Source organism: Aquila chrysaetos, chromosome 4 (genome assembly GCF_900496995.4).
Source record: "Aquila chrysaetos chrysaetos chromosome 4, bAquChr1.4, whole genome shotgun sequence".
In the NCBI taxonomy this organism is placed as follows: Eukaryota; Metazoa; Chordata; class Aves; order Accipitriformes; family Accipitridae; genus Aquila; species Aquila chrysaetos.
The window spans coordinates 19,654,548-19,678,898 of NC_044007.1; the positions used below are offsets into that span (position 1 = coordinate 19,654,548).

At 40.0% G+C, this 24,351-nt stretch overlaps 2 protein-coding genes across 8 annotated transcripts in view; one reads left to right on the forward strand and one right to left on the reverse strand.

The window, feature by feature from the left end:
- Positions 1–446: 446 nt before the first annotated feature.
- ENY2 (ENY2 transcription and export complex 2 subunit) lies at positions 447–6,202 on the reverse strand. 2 transcript variants are annotated; one of them, XM_030011433.2, is made up of 5 exons: positions 6,079–6,202; positions 5,590–5,683; positions 3,626–3,696; positions 1,589–1,663; positions 447–714 (listed from the first exon to the last, which is right to left on the reverse strand). In XM_030011433.2, exons 2-5 carry the CDS (start codon positions 5,655–5,657, stop codon positions 638–640), a joined length of 291 nt encoding a protein of 96 aa, XP_029867293.1. In that variant the 5' UTR covers positions 5,658–5,683; positions 6,079–6,202; the 3' UTR covers positions 447–637. The 2 variants fall into 2 exon arrangements, with proteins under 2 accessions (XP_029867293.1, XP_029867294.1); XM_030011434.2 differs by having other exon boundaries at positions 5,590–5,724; positions 6,079–6,158.
- An 86-nt stretch (positions 6,203–6,288) lies between these two features.
- Positions 6,289–24,351, forward strand: part of NUDCD1 (NudC domain containing 1) — a 54,978-nt gene continuing 36,915 nt past the window's right edge. Inside the window, exons 1-4 of one of the 6 annotated variants that reach the window (XM_041122817.1) lie at positions 6,495–6,544; positions 8,856–8,946; positions 9,804–9,986; positions 16,091–16,245. In XM_041122817.1, the coding sequence (XP_040978751.1) occupies positions 9,959–9,986; positions 16,091–16,245 (183 nt within the window). In that variant the 5' untranslated portion in view covers positions 6,495–6,544; positions 8,856–8,946; positions 9,804–9,958. Of the gene's footprint in view, positions 6,359–6,388; positions 6,545–6,766; positions 6,942–8,855; positions 8,947–9,803; positions 9,994–16,090; positions 16,246–24,351 lie in introns of those variants that run through there. The other 5 variants (XM_030011429.2, XM_041122819.1, XM_030011432.2 and 2 more) reach the window with 5 other exon arrangements.

The following is a 24,351-nucleotide window of genomic DNA, read 5'->3' on the forward strand; positions in this document are numbered from 1 at the left end:
AATAGTGACTCTTTTTAATTACAGTAAATGTGAAGAGAGAATTATTGATGAAAGATACAACTGCCTTTTTTGTTTGAAGAATTCAACCTCTCATGAATTACTGAGTGAATATTTTTAACACAAGTCAGAGATTTCAAACCACTCTCTAGCAAAGAAGTACTGAGAGGAATACCACCAACAGTTTCACATAGTCTTAACATCTTCATGTCATGTTGGCCAGCTACTTAGGGAAAATAAGGATATGCTCAGTAGTATGTCAAATCCCATTTTCCACAGACTTTTTTCCCCCCTTCTGCATTTCTAGTTAACACACTTGTTAATCACACTTCTTTTTTGAAAATCTGAGCAAGTTTGCACAACTGTGCAAATTATGGATTATTAAAAACTGGAATAAGTGACACCCTATTACAGTGCACTGACAGAGAGAAGAGCCTTAGAACCACAAGTCCACAATATTTTTTATTAAAATAACACCAAGTTTAAGAAATCGATGCAGTGTAAAGAAACTTCAACTCATCATACAAAAAAAAAAAAAAAAAAAGATTTTCCATCCTTAAGTATGTAAACTGCATTCAAATCCTGACATGATTGACATAATACAGAAACAGAAACACAGTATCCCAGATGAATGTCGAAGTTAAAGACTGGCATGCTGGGCAAGGAAGGTTCTGATTCTTTGCAAGAGTTCCTTCTTTACACTGTCTGGTACCAAGGCTGAAACACAAATAAGAAAGCAACAAGTAAAAAAGACAAAATGGAAGATACACTAATACCAACCTTTTACAACAGCTACTTCTATTCTTTGTTTGTTCTTGCAATTCTCTTAACACCTAAAGTAACTGAAGCTACTTGATTTCCATGTAGCACATCTATGATTTTCCCATTTAAAATAAGCTAAAATTGAAGTCTATTGAGAACGCTGTTGTTATTGGTAGTTTTTTTGCCTAGCCGTAGTCAAGAAAATTGGAAGGTTTGAGGGAAAGGATTATTCAACAGTAAACAGGATATAACCACCAGGAACTAGTTTGATTATCCTACCTTTTTTCTTCACAAATTTTGAGACAAAAACACCCAACAAACTCAGCCATGACCTCAGAGTAAGAGGCTTCAGCAAGTTATTTTGAAGGGCTATTTTTCTTTAAGACTTAATAAAGTTTCTCCCATTAACACCAAAGCCTATTAGAGAGTACAAGAAGAACTATATGAAGAAGACTGCACTATTTCCTTAAGAGATTCCATTTTTCTGTATGTGTATGCTACGTCCTTTCCTCTTCCCACTTCCCATTACACTAGTACTGTTAGTTCAGGTTTTCCATCTTAAAAAGTAATGGAATTTTAAAACATCTCTGCTGCATAACCCAAGTTTTCTTGGGACCATTAAGACAATTATAAAGATGAATACAGGCTCATTACAGATTTTGAATGGCTGTTACACAATACAAATTCACGTTTTATTTGTAGTTAATATCAAGCTATTAACTTTTTTCCTTCATATATGCAGTTCATAATGCTTCTTAAAAAATATTAATGAAATACAGGTAGGTATGTTTATTGATGTACTACCACATCCATGATTGCATTTTCTTACCTCTGCCTTTAGGAGTGATTTCTGCCACCAAATCATCAACAGTAACGTGCTCTAATCCTTTTTCTTTAATGACATCTGGGGAAGACCAAGACCGATATTTTAAGTCTTTTAATCCATACATTAGAAGACAAAGCCTGTGCCAATGATTAAGAGACAAAACCTGCATGCATAGGTCATCAGAGAATACAAAGTAGCATGTGACCTAAATGTAGGTTATTAACTCAGTACCTACTGCATTGTACAGTGGATTTAGTCTCTCATGCAAACCATAGGTTTAAGGATGCATCACTACTGATGCATCTTGATCAGCTCCTATTTTAAAATCAAACGTTACAAAGTTTAAGCTTATCTGAGCATTACCAGATGTGCATATTACTTGAGTGTTGTAGCAGTTCACAAGTTGGTCCACTTACCTCTTCAGACACATTATTTACATAATAGTGAGAAAGAGATGCAATTGGAAAAAGACTTTGGAACACACAACAAGGGAGAGCAGAGAGACAGTAAATATTACAACTCTTCCTAACTGGTTTAAACAACATCTCTCTATATATTTCAGCAAAGTAAAAAAGCATATCTGAAAGAAAGGTATACATCTACAGCAAAATAAAGCTATGATTATGATATACTGTACAATTAATACATACCAGTATTTAAACAACTGTCTACTTACAGTGCCTTGAAGACTATTGAAAAAAGCAGAAGTCAATGCTGAGAAGAAACCTCAATTTAGTAGCATAAACCTAAAGTATTTTGTCTAAACATGAATGTTTTTAACTGTATGTCAGTACATAGGATTGATTGTCCCTGAGACACTAAATATGTTTTCTGAACTGACATCACATGAACTATTTGTAAACTGTTTTTCTTGGCTGAATTCCCTGTAGAAATTAATCCTGGATTGCTCAATTATTGGCCCTACTCCACAATGGCAAGAGGCTCTAGAACAAGCTAGCAAAAAACCGCACCAAAACCCACGCCCCAAAAGCCCCACCCCAACAAAACAACAACAACAAAAAAACCACCAACCCCCCCCCCAAATCCCTCTCTGTCCTTTCTTTTGGAGGTTATTAGGCCCTTAACGGGGACAAATGAACTTATATTTGCATTCTTAGCAGCTGCAGTTACAGTTCAAAGTACTAATGTAAACCAAATAATTTTACGTAACTTTACTATAGCAGAGTATACAGTGTGTAGTTGAGAAGGCAGATAAACATCCCTTTCACTATCAGTACTATTGAAATGGGTAATCTCTGGCAGTGGCATCAGGCAGACAACTGCAACCATGAATCATTTCAGCCTTCTCTGCAAATCCACCTATGAAAACAATTTAACACACTCGGCTCTACAAAAAGAAAAAATTTGTAATGGAATATTGAGTTGCCGGGCACAATAGACCAAATCAGAATTAAAGTGAGAGCTCAAGGGATTTGTTATTTGCTTTAAGGAAATTTCATCATGCGGTAATATTCTTGGATGCTTAAATACTATTTATAACAGTTTCATACAATTTACAAGTCAGTAAATTGTAGTAATGCTAAATACTTAAAACTAAAAATTTGGGTATTTAGAAGTTCATCTGCTTGTTTTCTCTCATCTAAGTAGATGATCTTATTTTCCAGAACTGTATTTAGAAAGAGTACAAATGCACTTCTTTCTCTCCCATATGCGGACAACAAAGTTCTCTTAAGTTTCTAAGTTGCTGTATCTGCTCCATTTTCCTTTATCTTGGTTTTTAATCTCCTGTGGTAAGGACGTCATCCCTCTCAAAACAGAAAGCTGTATCATCGCGAATATTTAGGGAATCAATTCCAATACTTTTCTCAGAAGTTTAATAGGGTTCAGATCAGAGAAGTTTCAAGATTTTTTGCCAAGATGGCAAGATGCTTTCTTGCAAAACCAATTGCCAGGGGTAGTTTCCTCTTGCCCAACTCTCGTTTAAATTGACTGTTAGGCAGTAAAGCCTTCACCTGGTACTTTTACTTGGCCAGAAACTCAGTTGATTACGAAGAGTATTAGTTGTTTGACCACCATTACCTTTGCAATGTGCCTTCAACTGATCCTTCCAGCCGCATTCAATTAATTTGGCTCTCAGCAACTCTTTAAGGCTGTTAAGACAATATACAAACTTGTTAGGAACAGCAAACATTCCTGACAGCTTAAATATGCTTCAGTGTGAAAGTTGAGCCTACAACTACCACTCACAGCAGAACTCCCAGACCAGCAGCAGAAATAGCTGAACAGCATGTGAATCCTAACCCGAATGAGCACCGATTTCAGTTTACCATGTTGGGACTATGAGGAGTTGGTGGCTCATGAGCTAATTCACAGTATTTCTTCAGGCAGCATTGATGCTGCAGCCACAGAAAAGAGGTAGAAGCCCTTGAATCACTTGAACTGCCCGAGTCTACTCTGTTAGCAAATGTCTGCTAACTTTCAAAGTTAGAATATTTCAGCTGAAACCAGGCCTTTAAAATAAATAGAACCTTCCCCCCTCCTTTCTGAAAGGAGAATTCTGTACTACTGTCTTCAACTGCAGGTTTCTTTCCCCAGTTACACTTTACCTCATGTTGGGTGAAGACAAAGGGATCATGTATCTTGTCTTCCTAAGTGTGGTTAGCAATTATAAGCATAAGCAACAAGGATTCAGGCATTAAACAGAGAAGACACACAATGTGCCGCAGTGATGCATCTACTCCACGTATCGAAAGAGAACATTGAAAGCTAGGTAAAAAAGTGAAAATTAGCACTGAAAAATGGAAGAAGGGAAAATGAAAGTAATATATGATAAAACAAGCTTTAATATCTTTATTCCATCAGCTAGCAAGCCTACTTGTCTTGTACCATCCTAAATAATTCTAGAAAAATTCTGGTTTTCTGAATGAAAGGATTGCAGCAAGAGGCTAAACTGTGTGGGTCTAATCCCTTTTACTCAGTGAATTGTGTAGAAGGCAGATGAACGGATGACAAAAAGCAGAGTTCCAATACAGGTGAAATTCACTGCTTCTGGATATTCTTAATTCAAGACATCAGAGTGCTCTGTCTCTGATCATAGTACAGCTCTGATAAAGCTTGTTTATAATACAGCTTTTGACATCCTGTCAAAGCTCTTCTTAAATTACAATAAAATAGGTCCCAATACCATTTCAAGAAATTGCTTGCTCTGCTGAAGTTCTGTGCAATCTCCGAGGGGATGTCACAGCCAGGAAAGAAGTAGAGCACACACACCATGTCAGTCTACAAAAGGTTACATGAGGCCCAGGGCTATGCAATAACCTAGGAAGAAGACTCCTTCCTTCTCATACAGGCCTTGAAAGATGAAGGAAATAGAGCTTTTGGTGCACGGTGTGACCAACACAGTGAAACGACAAGGATGGAAATGTCATAAGCACGTTAGTGATATGTAAATACATATCACTATGTGCAAATAGAACAGACTGAAGAGACAACAAAAGGCCAAAAACTAGCTGCCACACTACACTGCATAATTTACTTGTTTGCCTTTATTGGAATCTCTGCAATGACTTGCACAAGAGCTGTTTTATGTGTTCCGGTGTATATTTCTTTCCTTAACAAGAGAAGGGATAGGAACACAAGAAAAACTTGAAAGCAAAAAGGAAAGTTTTGTCTCATTCACTTTCTCAGGAAATAACAAGATTTAACCGCAACAAATTGCATTTAATGGTGATTTTTGTATAAACCACGAGCTTTCCAACACAAAATACCAGAGTAAGAAAAAGCATTAGAGTCCATAAGCCAACTACCCCATCCTTTATTTTCCCACCTTCTCAAGTGTAAAACTAAAACAAAACAGGTCAAAAGGCAAACGTAAGAGTGTTTTTTTTTATTTTATATATAGCTTTATATAATACATAAGACTTTCACATGCAGGCATTTCAAAAATTTAGACTTAAGTTTACTTAATCTTTACGCCTCGGTATAGTTCATGTCTGATAATACATAAAGCCTCTTACTGGCAGAAGAGCAGGAAACCCACTTACCGTTCTCGCTCTCCTGTTTCTATTAGCTTTTGGTTAATGGTTGCTCTCATCTGGGCATCTTTATTCATTTTGGCAGTCTAGGTTTTTCACAGACCTGCGCGAGGCAGAAGAGAGTTTTGACACGCGTTGGTGTCGCTATCGCGACAAAAAGAAGAGTCACTTGCACAGAACTACGCGCAGTGCCTTCTCCATTTACAGACCCCCGCAGCTAAGGACGGCAGCACCGGTGCGTGACGGGCTCGGGGGAGGAGCACGCACACACGGCAGCACCGGAACGGCTTCTCACCCGGCCGCCCGAGCCCCGGGGGGACCGGTACCTCAACGGGCCGCTTGCGCGGGCGCGGCCCTCCCCCCGCAGCCCGCCCCTCGCCCGCCCGGGCCCCCCCTCACACCCGGCGGCGGCGGCGCCGCCGCCGCCCCCGCGACCGCGGCCCCGGCCCGGGGAAAGGCGCCGGCAGGCCCCCCGCCCGGCGCGCGCCCCCGCCTCACCCCGCCGCGGCGCCGCCAGTCCCCGGCGGCAGGAGGCGGAGCCGCCGCCCGGACGCACGAGCCGCCGCCTGCCCCGCCCTTCCCTCGCGCGCGGGCGCCGCCGGGAAGCGTCGGCGGGGAAGCCGCCGCCCGCCCGCTCGCTCGGCGACTACAACTCCCGGCGTGCCCCGGGGGCCCGCGGCGGCGTTCGGGCCCGGACTGCCGCTCCCAGCACGCCCCGCCGCCGCCGCCGCCGGACGCCCAGACGCCAGCGCGGCCCTTCCCGTGGTGCTCGGCGGCGGCTCGCGCCCGTCGCCGGCGCGCTTCCGAGTTCCCGCCTCTTCCCGAAGTTGTCCCCGGAGCCGCGGCATGGCGGGCGCCGCCCACTGCTCCCTGCAGGCCAAGCGCCTGCTCTTGGACCCCAAGTTCGAGGGCTACAAGCTGTCCCTGGAGCCGCTGGCCTGCTACCAGCTGGGGCTCGACGCGGGTGAGGAGCGGGGCTGGGTCCGGCGGGGGGGGGCGGGGGGGTGAGCCCGCCGGGCCTCCGCTTCGCCCTGCGGCCCGGCCGGCCCCCTGGGCAGCGGGGGAGGGCACCGGCTCCGTCCTCTCGCCGTGCTCCGCGGCCCGGCCCAGCGGCCCTCGGTGCAAGCGTGGCCTGAGCTGGGGAGAGCCGCCTTACCGGGCGGCCGGCGGGCTTTTAATGGACCCGGCGTTTCGTCTCGATTTCTGCCGTTACGATGGGCCGCAGCGTTCTCTCATCGGTGTGTCCGCCTCCCGCCCCCCCCCTTCATGTGTCTTCACGGTGGACCAAGGGCTCTGACGGTTGTCGAGTCACTGCCCGGCAACTGTCTGCCCCTGCGAGTTTGGACTTAGTTTCCAGAGGGGTAAGAAAATCTGCGTGCCGAATCCGGTCTTGGCTTGTGCGCGTGTGGTAAGGCCAGAGGACCAGTTCAAAGTGGTAGTGTGAGCGTGATGGAGTCCATGCCATTTAGAGAAATAGGTACGAAATTAGTATCTTCGACAAACTTCAGCAAATTAGCCGTTTTTCCTTCTTACTCTGCCCACAGTTCAGAGGTGGATCTTCAGGTGATGCGTTCCACACTCTGCTTTTTCTGCTAAGCATTATTGACATTTGAGGTACTGGCCCGTTAATGGGCTAATTCACTGAGAAGAACATTAGCCCAAAGTCATGTCGGGTATGTGCGTACAACCTTAGCCATGCCTCCTGAAACCTCTCAACATTCTACCTTTTATTGAGTTGTGAAATTTAAGTCTATTGTAAGGTGGATGAATTAGTCTCCTTTTTTTGATAAAGCTGGGACAGTAATGTACAATTTGGGTGGACTGATCTCTACCTCTGTGTGTTTACTGAACAATATACCTGTCTACAGAGTTATCCGTTGTGTGTTACTTTAGTTTTGTGGTGAATACATTGTATTGGTAGTGGATCAGAAAGGTATGTTTGCCATGGTGAGCTGTCAGCAGTAAGATGGAAGTTGTATGTGAATTGTGTATTGAAGGACGAATGAACGAGACTAAGGCGATACTGTATGCGTATCTATGATAGCACTGGAAAATTTAATGAGAGTAACATTTTTGTTATGTATTTTGTCATTTTTACTGGAAGACTGATTTAGATGCCCCCTTTCAAAAGCCAGTCCAAATGTAAGTATGTGTGTTAGGAGTGTACTACAGCTGTGCCAAAGGTAGCAACAGCATAGGTGCAGTCTCTTAGTTTGTCCTTTATTTGATGTTCTGCCTATGGCCAAACAAGCTATGTGGCTCTTGGATAGTCAGTTGTGCACCTGTTCTAAATAGATGAGGATTACAGATTTTCATTAAAATGTTTGAATGATGGAGTTGCTAATGGAGAGATGGATCTAGTCAGTTCTTGTCTGTTCAGATATTTTACATGATAGTTACAGTAACCTGTGTGATAGAAGATTGGTATGTCTGCCTGTGTACTTTTCTTTCTCCACTTCCCACAGCACAGAGCCTGACTCATTTTGGTCTAACTTATTTGGCTGTCCTACTCATCCTACTAAATCATTAATACCAAGTCACTTATTCTGTTCTCTGTGTGTGTATGTATTTATATATAGATATCGTTCCACTGGAGAGTGGAAAGCGTTGTTGTTGTTTTTTAAAGTAGTAACTTGAAATATAGACCAAACCAGGCCCTATATCTGTCTTCTAGATGTTTTGTTTGTCCATATTTCAGCCTGCTCTTAGGCCATACAGCTGGCTCTTTATCTTTGCTGGTTTTCTTCTGCTTGCTTCAAGGCAGTTTCCTCACAGTACAGAGATGTTCTGTACCTGAATTTTGCATTTCCTGGTGTGAGTGGTCTATGTATGTGTTAGACTGAGGGTATCCTTCCATAACTTGACTTTTATGTTGCGCAGTAATAACAGATTGAGTTGTAGAGACCACGGATGGTGTGTAAGCCATGGCTTTTTCAAATTACTACATGGGAGAAGAAAATAATACTGTGTGAGAAGGCCAAGGACTTCTGCTTTCCAGCACATTTGTGAGCAGATTAAAAGTCTCGGGAACATGATGAAGAACTGGTTAGTTTGTGGGTTATTAAATTAATATTTGTCACTGAGAGAAGAGTTTGATTTTATTTCCTTAAAGTGGGAGCGAGTAAAGTATAATAGCTGAAAAAAACCCCAAACGTTTAGGAACACTGTCAGCATAACTCATTTCCGATTTTATTCTCAACTGTTTGCAAAAATGTGGTAGTAGAATCTGGAAGATTAATGTAAAAAGGCTATTGATTTTTTTGTTTGTTTTCCAGGAAACTGTTTCAGGAGTGCTTGTCTCAAATGACCTGGTCTTTGGAGCCTGCCTATGTGGCATCCCAAATTTCATGGCACTAAGATGAACATGTGAGGTTCAGAGTACTTGGAATACATGACAATAAATAGCAATAGGAACTCATTCTTAGGTAGAACTGATTAACTCGGCTGTGGTTGAAGTATCTATGCAGTGTTATTATAAACTTGTGTATTAAGCATTAGAGTTTTAATCATCTTTGTCAATATTTTTGTCTATGTTTTTATATTTATCCATTTTTATGAATTTCACTGCTAGCTAGAAAATAAAATGACCCCCCCCAAATTGACACATGGAATTGCTGCAGGCTTCTACTACTGGAGCAGGTGGATAGCAGCACATGGTATTGCGCGACAGCTTGTGGTAGTTGTCATGCTCATGTGGACTACGATGAGCTTCATTTTCTGACCATTGTGTAAAACTTAGTATTCAGTTCTAATTTGCCTTTAACCATCAAACTGTGGTTGCCAGGGATTTGCTGTGGTCAGATGTGCAGTTGAAGCAGAAAGAAATTTAAAACATTTATTTATTTATTTATTTATTAGATCTGTGGTAGAGGGGAATTTTCTAGTGAATTTCTTAAATATATGGTCACAGTGAAGAAGAATGGTGAAATTCTGATATCTTATGTTCCCTTTTAAATACACTGATTTGCATGTTCTTTTATTTCTTCCTTACTCCTACCCATTCTGTCCTAGTTAATCTAAACTTTCACAATAATTTCTCTTCTCTCATCTCTCATCCTGGTAGCATGCTTTGACTAGGAATGAGTCTCACACTATTATACCTTTAATTCCCAACTCTTCATCCTAAATTTTGTCTATTTTTCTCCTTATTTTAATTAGTTTATTTCCATAACTTATTTTCAAGTGCTTCCTTTGCATTGAGCTTTGTAATGCCTTTCTTTTAGATCACTGAACCTTTGGGAGGGAGGAAAGAGCATCTTGTTTACTGTCACATCTTCTGCCCTGATCTGATCTCAGGAAGAGCCCAAAGCGGTGATTGTGGGGCAAATCCTTGTCTTCAGCAAGGAGCATATCTAAGACGCACGACATTTTTGAAGGAATGAGAACCTTGCTCTTGACTTCCACTAGTCAGGTGTAACTTGATTCCCTTTTTTTTTTCCCCCAGAGGCTTAGAATTTATTCAAATGTGGATATTTCTCATGCCTTTCCTCTCTAGCTTGTGTAATGGTTCTGCCAAATAGACATGGGATGTAGTGTATGCTTTCTGATACAATAACAGCTGAAAGGCATAGTAAACATTCACTCAAACATGAAGCTCCTGTTGCAAGCCAGGAGAATATGCAGAGAATGTATTCCTTTGGTCATGTGCGTTTAGGATTTTTATCACTTTTTTTGAAAAATGTCGTTAATAAATGACTGCTCTGTTTGCAGTCTGTTTAGACTAGAAGGTCTGTACTTCAGTGAAAAGTAGTTGCTTGTTAACTGTAATTTGGTGAAAAGTAGTTGCCCATTAGTAATGCTACATGGAAAACATGCATTTATGTCTTTTCATGGAGCCAGAGGTACTGATATGTTTCAAACATTTATAGAGATTTCCATTTGCATTTTCCATTTCTATTTCAAAAATTAAATATAGAAAAAAGTTTTAAAAGTAATGTATGGGAAATACTAAGAAGCTGAACCCTGGCTTCTTCAGACATTTATAGCTGTAGTTCATAAATCTAGGTTTAGGTTTCAGGCACATGTGTATCTGTTCTTTCGTTGTACTTAAATTTCTTGAGAAAGAAAAAGATAGTGTAGAGGCAAGTTCTGCCTTGGAACTGTTGTTAAAGAAAATGGTTCTTGCAGCTGGCACAAGTCAGCTTATAAATCTATGCATTGCTGTAGTGATACTTTCACCAATACCTTGCTAGTTTTTGGATCTTGTTAAATTTATTTGTTCAGTTTAGTGCATGATACATCCTGTTTACTTTTCACACCTCTGTAAGTAAACTGATCAGGCAAAAATAATTCATTACATGGTATCTGTCAGCCTGTGCTTGTTTTCAGCAAGCTATGTGTTTATTAAACAGTAAATTTTTGTGTTTAGTCTATTAACATACTTACTGCAGTAGAATAAACAAGCCTTGTACTTTTACTCAACAGCAGCAACGAGATGATGCTGCCATTAACAATAAAAACATATTTGTTAATACTAAAAGAAAAAGAATGCAGGGTTAGAAGGATCTTTGAATGCTGCTACTAGAAAAATAAATTAATGTAGTCTCTTCCACTAGTAGGTAAATGTACATGAAATACTAAATTGCTTCCACTGGGTGGCATTGCAAAACAAAGTATGACATACAAGCACATAACATTCGATGCCCCAAAATAATATGTTGATGTAATTATTTACATACTTTCTGGTGTTGTAAAGTTGTTTTGATATATTCAGTAAAACATCTAAAAAGGGAGGAGGGGGTTTCTCACCCTTTTTTATCTGCTTTTGTTTTTTTCTCCAGTTCTGCTTTATAGTGTTTGATGGCAGATGTTAGACTTCATTATTCATTTAAAGTATAAGTCCCTTGATATTGTTCTTTATTCAGAGGAGATTTTTTTTTGCAGTGCACAGTAATAATTATAATAAGATCCAGTTAGGTTAGGGATATCTTACCCCTGTGGATTCTTATGAGTTGCTTTGTATTTAGTGCTTTTGCTTGTAAGTAAAGGCGGTCTGAGTGAAAATCTTTACTTAATTATCTTTGAACTGTTTTGAGTCAAATTACTTTTTTTAAGCATGGAACTGGAGATAAATACAATTCTAGAAAGTGGCATAATTTTCTTTGTACTTATCTGAAATATCCCAGCTAACTAGGGTTGTTGGGAAATAATATTGAAAGCTGAGATTTAGTTTATATGTTCTCTCTTTTGTGGTGTGACAGAGTATGAATCAACGTTCCTGGGTTTTAGTAGTGCAGATGTATTTATCAGAAACTTGAAGGAGACCATGTATCATTCTGTTGAATAGCTGTCATTAACTGCTGCTTGTTAACTGAACCCAAAAAGCTGAAGCTAGGGAATTAGTCTGACTCCTAAAAAAACCCGAAAACAAAAACCCCAAAACAAAACCAAAAACCACCCACAAACCAAACACCAACAACAACTAATCAGAAAAAAATCTTGACCAAACAACCAAACAAAAAACTGCAAAACTATGTGACTGAATAAGGTGATGATCTGATTGAAGTATTTCTTCTTTTGCTTTTATATTAACTTCTGTTTTTCTGAATTTACTTTATTAAAAGTTTCCATTTCTTCTCCTTTTTGTCCTTCAGGTTTTTTTCTGCACTCAGCTCTGTTGGTTTTCTTGTCATTTTTCCAAGGACCATAAAGAAAACTTGAACCTGGAAGGCTGTAGAAAGGAAGGAGTGAACTTAATCCTAGTGTAAAATCTCCTATAAACTATCTGAGCACATGGTGTGTGATAGGAAATGGCATTTGTGCACACATTTCACTTGATCACAGAATGGGTTTCAGTTAATCAAGGATGGAATAGTTGCTGTAATTACTTCTTCTTGGCAGAGACCTATAAGTGTTTCATGACAGTACACATTTGTTTGATTTCCTGGTTTAAAATCACCTACAAATTGTATAGTTTCTGACTTCTGTTTATGAAGAATTAATTACATATTGCAATTATGCAAGGGATTTGGATCTCCTGTTCCCGACCCCTTATTATTCAGGGCTTGTCAGGACTACAGGCTGAAAAACTCAAGGACAGAGAATTTATTCGTGTTCTTCCAGCTTTTGTAAAGCTTATCACCTTACAATCAGCTTATCAATAGTATATTGTTCCAAGAATTTTCTTGAAAGGTTACACATTTGCTTTAAGGAACATCTAGTTTGGACTATTTTCACTATTCGTATGTGTTTTAGTTACATCTCTGACAGTAGCAACGTGTCTGGGGTGGAGGGGGAGAAGTGGAGAAAGGAACCTTTACAAAATAAAACAATTTTAGGTTTTCTGTGCTAAAAAAGCTTTACATGCTTCCACACGTGTATTCTAATTTCAGAAGATCAATTAATGTAGCTATAAAGGAAGTAGATGACATGTACTTGGTTTCGCTGAAAATAATTATCTTGGATTATATTTGGTTTTGTCTTTAATTATTTACAGAATATTCACATCATCTCTTGTGTTGGGAAGAATATCTCTGTGATAAAGCTTGATTGTACAAACAGCTTTAAAATGTGTTTTTGCAACACGTCCATCTAATTTCTTTTACAGTGTGATTTCCTGTAAAATATTCTAATTAGTTAAAGTAGAAATTGGAATGGGTAGCAGTCTCCCGTTATGATAGGTGTATTTTCTTCTCACTCCTTTGTTGATATTCTGGCTTTTTTTGAAGGGCCATGGCTTGGGAAACAGTAACGTATTAATTGCAGAGGTACAGAAATCCCTCCTGTGTGGTGAATATGAATAATTATTTGGGCCGAGTGGAATTAATGGTGTTGGTTTGCAAATATCAACGGTGATTAGGACACTAATTGCTAATTATGCTGTCATTTTGCAACCATTTTGTATAGTATGACTGGATTTTTTATTAATCGGACAGTATAATCTTGTATAGTTTCTTATAGCCACTTTTATATTAATAGCCAGTATCTCTAATGGGGTAAGTTCTGAGCCATCTAATGACTTTCTGATTGATGGTATCGTGATGGCTATGCAGTGGCATTTATTGCACTGCAAAATAAACTACTGTTTGCAGTAATCAGTGTTCTGGCAGAGTAGAATAAACTACTGCTTCTTCAGTAGGTTTTAAGCAGATGCTAAAGAAGAGTGTAGGAAATCTAAGATGAGGACTGCTGGCATAGAGTTGTGAATGGTCCCTGTTACGGGGTAGATGGAAGTGAAATATTGGAAATAGCTTTGCTCTGTTTCCGAGCAGAAAAGGGAAGGAAGTGAAAGCTGAAAAAGTAGGAACTAAAATAACTGTTGCTATGAGAAGGATTAGCCTTGAGGTACTTTCTGCATGCTCTGGGTTTGAAGGCTAATCATCATGGGCTGACAGAGTTTACTTATAACTTTCTAAAGGGTTTTGCTTGTTGTGTCAAGTTTGAGATAAACTTCCTGCAGGGAAAATAAGGATCCTGGGATGACTGTACTGGAGTGTGAACTGGAGTTCCAGTCTGTCTGAAACTATTTGCAGAAGGATGGACTAGACCTCTGCTAATGTCTTTGCTAAAACTTCAGGATTTTCTGGACTATATCTGCTTGATCTCTGTATGGATATGGAGTAGGAAGAAAGAGCTGCAGCTAGTTTAAATAAAACCTTGGTTAGTCTTAGAAGGATAATCCTAGTTATGATTACTGGTAGCTGAAGTGGGGTTTTCTATTTGGAAGAATCTTGCTCAAGTGGATGACTGTAGGTAACAAGCTTCTTGCCTTGAAGAAGGTACCATTATAGCAAACAGCCATTCTTTGCAGCCTCTTTCAGTTGGAAAAAGCTTAGTCTGAAATTTTGATGGTATCTTGGACATTTCTCAAGATTTCAACCTCAGTGGGAGTGCTAGGAACATAGGGTTTTTTGTAATGGCCGTGTACTAATTCTGCTTTGTACTGTTTTAATCTTTTGCCTTGCAAGTGTTGATAGCTTGATTAGGAATTTAAGACTGTGAAATCCATGTAGTTAGACAGGATATTTCTTTTGGCTGTTGTTTTCTTGTAGTTAAAGTAGAGCAGAATTTTCTTCCCTTACCATGATACCATGTACATATCAGGAATGATTCCTGCTCTTCCCAAGCAGACTAAGTAGGTTACAAAGTAGGTTTTACAGAGTTGTTGGATGTGTGTTTCATCTTGTGAGGGTTATTGACAAATTGTATCTCAACACATGTTGGGAAGAGACAGTATAGGTGTATTGGGTTTGCATGGTCAGGTTTTGGTAGCAGGGGGGCTACAGGGGTGGCTTCTGTGAGAAGCTGCTAGAAGCTTCCCCCATGTCCGACAGAGCCAATGCCAGCCGGCTCCAAGATGGCCGAGCCCATCAGCGACGGTGATAGCGCCTCTGGGATAACAGATCTAAGAAGGGAAAAAGTTTCTGCACAAGAACAACAGCAACAGAGAGAGGAGTGAGAATATGTGAAAGAAACAGCCCTGCAGACACCCAGGTCAGTGGAGAAGGAGGGGGAGGAGGTGCTTCAGGTGCCAGAGCACAGATTCCCCTGCAGCCTGTGGGGAAGACCATGGTGAGGCAGGCTGTCCCTCTGCAGCCCATGGAGGTCCACGGTGGAGCAGATAGCTACCTGCAACCCATGGAGGACCCCACACGAAAGCAGGGGGATGCCTGAAGGAGGCTGTGACCCTGTGGGAAGCCCCTGCTGGAGCAGGCTCCTGGCAGGACTTGTGACCTGGTGGGGGACCCACGCTGGAGCAGTCTGTGCCTGAAGGACTGCAGCCCGTGGAAGGAACCCACGCTGGAGCAGTTCATGAAGAACTGCAGCCTGTGGGAAGGACTCTTGTTGGAGAAGTTTGTGGAGGACTGTCTCCCGTGGGAGGGACCCCACAACGGAGCAGGGGAAGAGTGAGGAGTCCTGCCCCTGAGGAGGAAGGAGCGGCAGAGACAACGTGTGATGAACTGACCACAACCCACATTTCCCGTCCCCCTGCGCTGCTGGGGGCAGGAGGTAGAGAAGTCCAGAGTGGAGTTGAGCCCAGGAAGAAGGGAGGGGTGGGGGGAAGGTGTTTTAAGATTTGGTTTTATTTCTCATTATCCAACTCTGATTTGATTGGTAATAAATGAAAGTAATTTCCCCAAATCAACTCTGTTTTGCCTGTGATGGTAATTGATGAATGATCTCTCCCTGTCCTTATCTCAACCCACAAACTTTTCATTATATTTTCTCTTCCCTGTCCAGCTGAGGAGGGGAGTGATAGAGCGGCTTTGGTGGGCACCTGGCATCCGGCCAGGGTCAACCCACCACAATAGGCCACTATCAATGGTAATAGTTGTTACATGATCACAGTGAATGACTGCAGTGGCCTTCAGTGTGGATGATCTGCTTTCCAAGTTTATGGTAAAATTTTAAACTATGTATACATAATGTATTTTTCTTCAAATAAACCAGACCTATGGACTAAGGATGGAAGAATTATTTTAAAATTATTAGTTTGAACTTTAAATTATTAATTAGTAATTTTAAAATAAATAAATAAATGTTGAAATAGTCTTTTTTTTTTCCCCCCCAGCTGTAGCAGAAGTGAAGCTTCGAGATGATCAATATACCCTTGACCACATGCGTGCTTTTGGCATGTATAATTATCTTCACCTTGATTCCTGGTACCAGGATAATGTCTACTATGTTGATCAGTTTGGAAGGGTTATGAATCTGTCAGTGACTCTGGTAAGAATCAACTTTTTAAAAAAATTACTGAATTTGAAAAGATGGGGGGTAGATAAGGTAGAAAATATGGCAAGTAGGATCCAAATGCAAAAACTGGGGGAAGCTCTTGCCAGCAAGACAGGTAGATTAACAAAAATGCGGTTCACCAGGAAGGATGAAAGGATTTTAACTGAGGTTTCCGACACCTTTTTGTTGGTAGTATTGCATTAGTATTGCAATAGTGTTGCATCTGCTTCCATTCTGGGGAAGATAGACATGGTGATAAGCTGAAGAAAAGAGTAGATGCTTCTTTTCTAGTTGCTGGCTGTTTCTCCCCATGTTACTTAATGTTTGTCTGTTTGCTAATTTGAAAATTTGATTGCAGATATAAGAAGAGAAGGAAGCTGTACACATTAGAAATGCAAGCCTTTATGGACTAATAGCTTAATCTGGGCATCACTTGTTGAGGGCAAAAAGGTTCTGGTGGCCCTGGGCAAACTTGAAATAGAGTGTAAGCAAGCTAGGCCAAGTCTGAAAAACATGACAGTTCTCTGCTTTTGTACTCATGTTCTTAAGGAGTCAAATTTTCTGTTTCTTTTCAGCCATTTTAATGCATGGATGTGCTAATTTCCATTACAAAGCTCTTCATTGTGGAGGGGAAAGGACATGGCTGTGTGGACACTGTGTTTCTGGCATATGCTTGGTCATTAAGGAGTAAAAGACTGTGTGGAAAGGAAAATATCCATTGTCGTGCTACCAAGGAATTTGACTTGTAACCCTGTGGGACAAAAGAAAACACAGGGTGATGTCTGATTTTTTTGAGAGAGCGTGGCTTACTCGGTGCAAGGTTCTGGGAGTGGAAATTACTAGGCTAGGGCTAAGCTGAGAAAAATCCTGAAATGGTAGTTCTGTTTTTTTCAGGAAATACAGGTTTCCAGAGGATGGTAGGCTGAGAACTCAAGCTGCAAAATAGTTGCTTTACTTTTCACAGAACGTAGAAGCAGTTGGAGCCTTTGGTAGACTCTTGCTGAGACAGAAGAATCTTCTGGGACTTCTTCCAAATCTTTTGAGATCATCTGGATTCCCAGAAGCTTGTCAGGGAAAGCCTTCTGTGAATGGCGGCTTGTCAGAGTCTCATTTTTTTGTGGTTTTTATCTTGTGGTTGGTTAACCTTGGCTGGCTGCCAGATGCCCACCCAGATGCTCTCTTATTCCCCCTCTTCAGATAAAAACAGGAAGATCACTTACAATTACCATCACGGGCAAAACAGACTCAACTTTGGGGAAGTTAATTTAATTTATTGCCAATTAAAACTAGAGTAGGATGATGAGAAACAAAGTCACACAAAGCTCCTACCAGGAGCTTGCTCCGGCATGGGCTTTCCATGTGCTGCAGCGTGGATATCTGCCCCACCGTGGTCCTCCATGGGCTGCAGGGGGACAACCTGCTTCCCCATGATCTTCTCCAAGGGCTGCAGGTGAACCTCTGCTCCGTGCTGCCACCTTGGCCGACAGGCTCCGCTGTGCCCTGTGGTGAGCCCGTTGGAGCCAGTTGGAAGCGGCTGTGTGCGGCACAGGGAGCCCCGGCCTCTCCTCCCAGAGGCCGCCCCTGCAGATCCCCACTGCCAGCACAACGCAGACACCCAATGCATTCCTTTATTAGGAGGGCACTAAAGTGTGTAAATTTCTTTCTTGGCAGATAAACTAGATAAAGGATTTTACAACAGGCAGGAATTTGCATTTTTATGTGCAGTAAAGTGAAATAATAAATATTCTTCCCTAGGACTGGTGGGTCCGTTGGAATCTTCAAGAAAATGGCACTTGGTTAATATCTTGTCACGAGTTGCGGTTCCACTGGACTGTGAAATAAATAGCTGCCATCTTGTGTCCTAATACACAATAAAATGCTGTTTCGCAAAGGAAACGTGTTTGTATATGTATAAAAAGGAATGTGTATTCAGAAACATCAACAAGGTGTCTCATTACAAATGTGCCTGGCCATATATTAGTCAAATGTATATTACAAATAATATTGTTTTCAGCCAAGTATAGTTTACAAGTTAGCAACAGCCACAATTAAAATTAATGTCAGTTGTCTTTAAAACAGAAGATGGAACAGGTTAACATGCTTATCCTAAATCCAAAGTGAAAGAACACATAGGCTTTTTAACACATAATTATTTCTAGTTCTGCTTCTTATTTCAGTTGCAACTTCAGTTCTAACATGGCGGTGTGTTAGTTGTCCATAAATCTTGAATTATCCCTGCAACTTAGGTGTTTAAAAAGATGTCATCTGTGAAGGCAAAAAGTATAGATAATACCTTGCCACTTGCTCAAAATCAAACTGAATTGAAAAAGAAAAGTGGTCAACATGAACAGTTTATCTCAGTCGATGGATGAGTGTTCAGGTGATTTTTTTTTTATACCAGGTTGAGAAAGTTGTTACCCTAACTTGACTGGAAATACTATATAAAAGCTTTAACATTCTTCTGTTACAGCTATTGGACTTCTTTCATTCAAAAAGCCAGCATCAATACTTTGTTTTAAAGACCCAATGGGTAGTGTAGTGACAGGATTACCAACTTGTGTTTTTTGGGTTTTTTTGTGGAGTTTTTTGCATCTGACTTGACTTTTTTAATTGCTTGATGTTTGTAATACTGGAATATAGCTGAAAAATATTCAAAGTTTTCTCCTCCAGCAGTTAAATAATTGGACTTGATTTCTTGACCTTCAGCTCTTCTTGCAAAGACAACTTTGTTGCTTTTTATATTCAAATAATGGAATTGAGAAACTGTGGCACCAGTAACTCTTCTCACACCTAATTAAACCCCTTAATGGTATCTTTATTTTCATCTTTCTGAATTGCAGTAAGAATTAGCTGTGGAATGCTGTTTCTGTAACTTTCAGTTAACTTCAATTCAGCACAACTGTTAGTGGCACCAGAAACAATGTGGGAATTCTGTTTGAAATAAGTCAGAATAAGGAAGCAGATAAAGTGAAGAACATCAAAATCTTTTTAGACTTCTGTATCAGCGTTTTAAATACTTGGCTCTGTTATTCAGAATGCCGGGTGTGGACATTTTTGCTCAGAGAGATGCGTCAAATGCCTAGGTATTTTGGTTTTTCATAAAAACAAAGTTTTGTATTTGTTATGGCTACTTTGTAGAAATTGCCATATAACTTATAGCTTTTATTTTTTCCTTTTTCTTTTGGAATGTTTTGTCTTTTCTCATTCCCTGTCTTTTCCCTGGAAAATTCATTCTTATTTTAAATCTCTTATGAAATATTGCTTGTTTGTACAGTATGATAAACTGTTTGTGACTTTGGAACAATACAGTTTCTTAATGCAACTTAAAAAATTTAAATTTTACAGGCCTGCCAAAGAACCTGAGTAAAATTTCACTACTTAACTATATAAGTGAAGACACACTTACTTAAATGGAGCCTGGTGTGGGGGAGTCAGGAACAGTAGAGGAATTTTTAAGCTTGCATTTTACGTTTTGTCTCTTCTACCTGCACACTGGCTTCTTATCCTAAGCAGCTAGAGCACACCCTGGCTTGGTCTGCCTGACTTTGCCTGTGGAGGAACAGTTTGCTCAGAATTTCTACACAAATTTGAAACCTAGGCTGCTTAAAGGCTCAAAATCAGGCTAGTGTCATAGGCAGGTGGGGCAGAGGAGCTGCTGAAAGGAAAGGGGTTGTAATACTGAAGGCACCCAGATGAAATCTGGAATAGATGAACAGACTAACAGAGGCCAAAAGGAAGCAGAGTATGCTGTCAAGAAGTAGAGGAGTGGGCAGAGCTAGAATTAAAGGCTAGTAGAAAAGATAAGAGAGAGACTGGGCAGTGAAAAATAGTAAAACAAAGAAACTTTGTAGAGCAGTGAAGGGAGATGAACAAATGGGTCTGACGAGAAGCTGCATCTAGTTTTTTCTTAAAGAGACTGTTGCTGCCATTTAAACCTAATCACAGTGAGTAAACCTGACTTCTGTTAAAATGACTATAGCTGTTTTAGCTAGTTCTTGCTAGTATAATATATGACTATAGTATCTCAGCATCCCCTCATACTTCTGAAGTAGGGAGTTGCTATTAACCCCTGTTAACCAGCTGGTGAACGGAGAAACAGTAAGTCAAAAAGCAGATCTGACACAGGAGGTTTTTGAGGGCAGGTTTTGTTTCAGCTTCAAGTAAGTCCATCCTTTTCATGGTTGGAATGAGATTAGAGACTGTTCCAATAAATGCCTAAAGTTAAATTAGTGAACAGAAAGCTTGTGAATAAGAGTGTTTCCTTTTTTGCCTATTGAGAGGGAGCCTTTGTAATATGTAATGAAGATTATTTTTCACTTTTTTTTCAGGAGATACATTGAGTCTTGACAGTCCTGTTCAGTGCTGATAAATCTGATGTGAGCTTTAGAAGATTAAATCGTTGATAATTTTTTTTTTTTAAATTACATCTGAAAATATTTGAAGCTTATTGTTAAGATCCAGTTGAAGGCTGACAGAAGTGTGGTCTTCTGTAATATTACATAGTATAGCTCCATAAATCACTGTTAACAGGGATGATGATGCTTCTTTCCATTATAAGATGCATGGGATTTTGATTTTTTTTTTTTCCTAGGCAAAGTAGTCATTGCTAGTTAAAATGGAATGCTTTTATTGTAGAAAACACTGACTCTCAGTGAAACCTTAAAATTAAGTTAAAGATGGGGAAGCCCAAATTCATTGTATCTAGTGTTTGTGGGATTTTTGTTTTGTTTGGGTTGTGGGTTTGTTTTGTTTTGTTGGTTTTGTTTGGTTTTTTTAATTCTTTCATTCTCCCCTCCTGAATGTGTTATAAATTAGTGGAATAGTTCAAGGGGCATAGTGATGCAACTGAATCTACAAAGTGACCCTGAATGCTTCCAATAATTAAAAATCAAATTTGCATATTTTCCATTGCATGTTTCATAATAGCCCTTGTGACTTTTTTTGTAGTACACAGTAATCTCTAATATGAATTCAAGTAGGCAAGCAGGCTATCTGTTTGTCATCTGGTCTTTTTTGCTGTTGCTTATTAAAATGGTACTTACCCAAATCCAATTTCTCTTGCTTACCTTTGAACATATTTTAAATGCACATCTGATGTTAATAACATCTGGAAAATATGAAGGATTTGAAATCCCCTTAAATACAGGATTCTCAACAAATGAGGCCACGGCATACTTTGCATGCACAAATGTGCTCTTTCTATATTGCATACACATGCACAAGTGCAAAGAACTCTTTAAAAGATGGTGCTTTGTATGTATATTTTTGACTGCCTTGTTTCATAGAGCAGAATGAGTTTCTTTTACTAGAAGTATATATGCATATAGATGATTCCCCCCACCTCTCCACCCCCAAGCTATCCATTGCTTGAGTGAAGATAGAGGGACAGGAGATGCTTAGAAAATATTATAATTCGTGGCTGAAATTTCAGGGCCTGTAATGAGATGCTGGTTTAATCTGATACTTTTTCACTGCTATTTCTTAATATCATGTCCACCCTTACTATAGTAAGAGAGTGCATTTTGTGTGGCACAGAATAAATACTTGTTTCCTCTCACCCCCCCCAGGTTTTCAATACAAAAATATGCTTCTGTTTGTGCTTCCTTTTACATACTTGTAAATATCTTCAAAACTGTTCCTGTAATGGTTTTTTTTCAAATTGTTTTTCTGTTTTTTAAATTATATTTCTACTTAAATATATTTTCATTTTAGTGACACTAATGCTGATTTCTAGTAACAAGGGAAGAATTTCCTTATTGTTAAGCAGAGTTTTCTGATTTGTGGAGCTTCTAAAATAATTGTAGATCAACTGACTGGAAATGAGCTTAGTGAAATAAAACAAAATAGTTAATTGGCTCTATGACCATTAATTATGTTCTCACCACAGTCTATTTGTTGTAGGATTAAGAAGATAGATTGGGTTTAAAAAGGGAAATGTTGATCTATAAAGGCCAATCAGGCACCTTTTTTTCCAGAGATGACTGTTTATTTGTTCAAATATATGTAGGTACGCTAGTCTGCAAAATATCTTTGAAACCTGTTGTATCTAATTTTGTTTCATTTATGTTTTTTATATATATATATATTTATATATATATAAAACTGTCTGTGAGATGAGGGGAAAGGACCATAACTTTGAGAGGTGTTGCTTTAAGATACAGAACAGGAACAACAGGAATTGGTTTTGTTTGTTATCACTGGAAGACCTTTTTGGAGACCTCAGATCAGATCCTGAAGACTGTGAATCAGTATAAGGGGCAAGGTGGTAAATATTTTTTCTTTTCTTTAAGTTATATCATTAGAATCCACTGTTTGTTTTAAAATCATAGAACAGCCCAGGTTGGAAGGGACCTCAAAAGTTCATATGGTCCAGCCTTTCATGGCAAAAGGAGCCTAGATGAGATTATCTAGCACCTTGTCCGGTTGCGTCTTGAAAATCTCCAGTGATGGGGGCTCTGCCATGTCCCTGGGGAGGTTGTTCCAGTCATTGATTGTTCTCACTGTAAAAAAATTCTCTTATGTTGAGATGAAACCTCTTCTCCTGGTGCAACTTTTACCCATTGCCCCTTGTCTTTATGTGACTTCTTGTGAAGACAGAGCCTCCAGCCTCTTTGCAGCTGCCCTTTAAGTACTGGAATACTGTGATGAGGTCCCCCCGGAGCCTTCTCCAGGGAGACAAGACCTAACTCCTACAGTCTTCCCCCATAGGCCATGTTTTCCAGCCTTGTGATCGTCTTCACGGCCTTCCTTTGGACCCTTTCCAGTCTGCCCATGTCTTTTTTTTCAGTTCTGGGGACCAGAACTGGACACAGTACTCCAGGTGTGGCCCGACAAGCGCTGAGTAGAGTGGCATGATCACGTCTCTATCTCTGCTAGTAAAGTTCCTGCAGATGCAGCCCAGGGTCTGATTTGCCTTTGTTGCTGCAGCATCGCACTGCTGACTCATGTTCAGCTTGGTGTCCAGCAGGACCTTGCACTTGTCTGTTTATCTTCACAATGTTCTTGCTGCCTCACTCTTCCAGGCTATCTGGGCCTCTGTGCAAGATGGCTCTCCCTTATGACATGTCTACTTCATCACCTAGTTTAGTGTCATCAGCAAATGTGGTGAGGGTGCTTTCAGTCTCATCATCCAGGTAATTTATGACGGTGTTGAACAACGTGGGGCCTGGTATCAATCCCTGGGGGACGCTGCTTGTGACAGACTGTCAGCCTGTTTTATTTAGCAGCTACTTAGTTCAGTTGAAAAACTTGAAGCAATTAAGTTTTATTTCAGTTATTTGAAAGACTGTAGAGATGTGACTGTGATGTTGCTGAATCTCCAGTCTGCATCTTATATTTTTCTGTAAGAATATTTTGTTTGTGCTTTTAATACTGCAGCCTGATCTACTTAGCAAGTAGCTGATCGAGCTGTATTGCTGATAAAGCATGGGTTTTTTCATTGCTGATAAAGACTTTTTTTTTAAACTGTGATGCCAAGTTCTTTTCAAACCATAAAGATCTGGTCAGGTTTTTTTTTCTAACAAGCCTCTTGGATATTCAGAGATTACTTCAACTCACAAAAAGGGAGGTAAATCGTAGTCCTAAGCAGGCAGCGGCGTTGCTGGCATTTTGCAAGCCAAATAATGAGCAGAGACTTACAAAGCCTTATTCAGCAAAGAAAGGGCTGTATGTGAAAGTGAATGCACAAGATAAAGAATAATCCCTAAAAGATACCCTGGAAGACATGCCTTTGTACGTAATGACAACAGTTGGAAGTCCAAATTACAGCATGAAAGCAGTTTCTTCTGTTAGAATTAGCAGGAAATGAAGAAGGCAACACAGAACTAAAGCAGCACTTCTGAGAACAGTTACTAGAAATATAAATTAAATTGGTAATCTAACATTCATTTTGCACTATTATCCAATACAGCAGGAAATACTGGATTTTTTTTTTTTAATTTAGTGATATGCATTGTTTTTTAAAATCCCGTATGTCTTCATTGTTCACTGGAGAATTATATCATCTGTGCCCTTTGTTCACTACAGTGTCTCTGTTTATTCATGCTCAAAAACTTTCCATGCTTGTAGTTTGGCTTAAAAAATGAGATTGCAGTGTGCCAC

Bases quoted from the DNA above. Each gene is read 5' to 3' on its own strand.
- ENY2 (XM_030011433.2), bottom strand. From the start codon at position 5,657: ATGAATAAAGATGCCCAGATGAGAGCAACCATTAACCAAAAGCTAATA. The intron at 3,697-5,589 runs GTAAGTGGGTTT...TTGTCTTAACAG, and splicing joins GAAACAGGAGAGCGAGAACG to CCTTAAAGAGTTGCTGAGAG. The intron at 715-1,588 runs GTAAGAAAATGC...TTTGTGTTTCAG, and splicing joins AATCACTCCTAAAGGCAGAG to CCTTGGTACCAGACAGTGTA.